At 37.9% G+C, this 2,242-nt stretch overlaps 1 protein-coding gene across 1 annotated transcript in view; it reads left to right on the plus strand.

The window, feature by feature from the left end:
- Nucleotides 1-2,242, plus strand: part of ARMH3 (armadillo like helical domain containing 3) — a 228,233-nt gene that overhangs the window by 15,520 nt on the left and 210,471 nt on the right. Inside the window, exon 2 of the mRNA XM_004700968.2 lies at nt 1,394-1,506. Coding sequence (XP_004701025.1) covers nt 1,405-1,506 — 102 coding nt within the window. The 5' untranslated portion in view covers nt 1,394-1,404. The remainder of the gene's footprint in view (nt 1-1,393; nt 1,507-2,242) is intronic.

The following is a 2,242-nucleotide window of genomic DNA, read 5'->3' on the forward strand; positions in this document are numbered from 1 at the left end:
ACACACACACACACACACACACACACACGCACACACGCACACACACTTTTTTTCCTTCTCATTTCAGAAACTGTCAGTGAATAGCATACACTGAGCATCTACCATGAAATAGTATAAAATGTAATTCCTTCCTAGAGCTACTTAATAGCGAGTTATGCTTTGAGATATATCTCTATCGCTATACCTGTATATCTCAAAGCACAACTAGATATTAAGCATCTCTAGGAAAGAATTTTGTGTATATATATCATATTTTTGTGTATGTATATATACATACACACACACTCAAGGTGATTCTCTTTTGGGGGTGATATTTTAGAGAAAAACAATATATGAGGTATAATTTTTTGTGCTATTGGCTGCATCTGTTTTCAACAAAACGTTGATTTTAATTGGAAAGGCAGTGCATATCTTTCCAAAGCCATTGAACAAAATTAGTTTTGCTGCTTTGGATTTGTCTGGAGGTAAAAACCAGTTACTCCCACCCACTGCCCCAGTAGTTAATCATTGGTTTAGATTAAATTTCACAGCTAGAGCCTAGGGTTTAAGAAAGAGAGGGAGGTTTATCAATAATGGAGAGGTGAGGGAATCTGGAAAACCCACAGTGGGACCCCTGGGATTTTGAGTTTTTTGCTTGAGGAAATTTTTAAGAATTTCTTGAAGCAAAGATGGGAAAATTTGTAGATGATTCATGGGATTGCTTTTATATAGAATTGGGAAATCACATTGGAGTTTGATCTGTAACAGGGTTACACAAATAAACAATTAAATTTGGAAGGAGTATGTATTCAGTTATTTTGAAATCAAATTTAATTTTTGGCATCTTGAAGTGCCATTTTTGGCCTTGGGTCTCTTTCCAGAGGAATTTCTGTAGACAGTCAAGTGCAATGTGATTTATGAGGCAGCGAAGGCCAAGTACTTTGCAGTGATGTGGACCCACTTACTTTGGAGAAATCGATGGAACACATCAGTCTGCCACATACTTCCTGCCTTAATGGCCCTAAGCCCAATCAATACTTGAAATTTAACTTTGCCATCAGTCTGCGGGCAGTGTATGCTTTTCAGCCTTCCTTCCATCAACCTCAAATATATGGCTGGGTTTATTATGGATGGAGCTAGTTACACTTTCCTGCTTGGTTTTGGATCCGCTTTAAGCCTTGTCTAGTGGCATGTCTTAAGGATGTAAAACGTGTTGTTCTGTAGGCCAAGTGATGATTTAAGTCCGACATTAGCTGGTGTGGGGCAGAGGTTGGACAGATGCACAAGATCTATGGTACGATTGTTTATAATTTCTTCTTCCTTAAATATTTTCTCTCAAGAGGCACTGCAGTAGACCATCTGTCTAGCATCTTGGAGAGGTTCTGGCACTTCACTGTGACTTGTCTTTTTCCAGATTCTGTAACCATGGCACAGGTGGAGAAACGGGGAGGTTTGCTCCGGAAGTCTTTGGCCTCAAAAAAACCACTGAAGGAAAAAGTGGTGCTGATGTATGATGAGATCTTCATGGTAAGGAATGCCTTTCTGCATAACTGTTTCTTGACTCCTCAGTGTTTTGTCCCTAAATGTAGACAGACTAACTTTATCCCTGCTTGCCACCATTGTGTTCTTTGAAGAGGGAGAGAGCGTGAACTCTCTCATGACAGAGGTTGTAATTATGTATTAATTATTATTCTTAGAGTTTGTTGCCATGAAGTAGGCATAATAATTGAAAGGAGAGAAGGTAGGGGAAATTACAAAGATATATATCTTAAAGAAGACTTGTGTTCTTTATGATCTGACTTAAGGACCTTTTGATCTTAGCCCGTGAAGTTCTTTTTGGTCCTAGAATTCTACGATTCCTATATTTTTAAAAGATGGGTTATCATATTGCATCTCAAATTATTGGTCTAGAGAACGATTGCTTAGATTACTTCTCCAACTCAGTGGGATAACTGAAGAATGCTTATCAATTTGATGGGAGATTTATTTGAGAAGGTTAGAACGATTAGGTACCCTGCAAGGATACTTGTTTCCTGAAATTTTGGTCATAAGCAAGACATATAAAACAGAATAGTACTTAAAATATGACCTACCATATACTACATTCTTACTATATTTATAACATTATTCTAAATCCACCACTAAAGACACTAGCTCTAATTCTGACAGTAACTTTGCAAAACCAAACCCAAATCCACAGCCTTTGAATTGACTTTGACTCTTAGCGATTGTGTAGGACAGAGTAGAACAGCTCCTTAAGGCG

The sequence above is a fragment of the Echinops telfairi genome, unplaced genomic scaffold (genome assembly GCF_000313985.2).
Source record: "Echinops telfairi isolate 266 unplaced genomic scaffold, ASM31398v2 ScPeMD7_70;HRSCAF=299, whole genome shotgun sequence".
Lineage (NCBI taxonomy): Eukaryota > Metazoa > Chordata > Mammalia > Afrosoricida > Tenrecidae > Echinops > Echinops telfairi.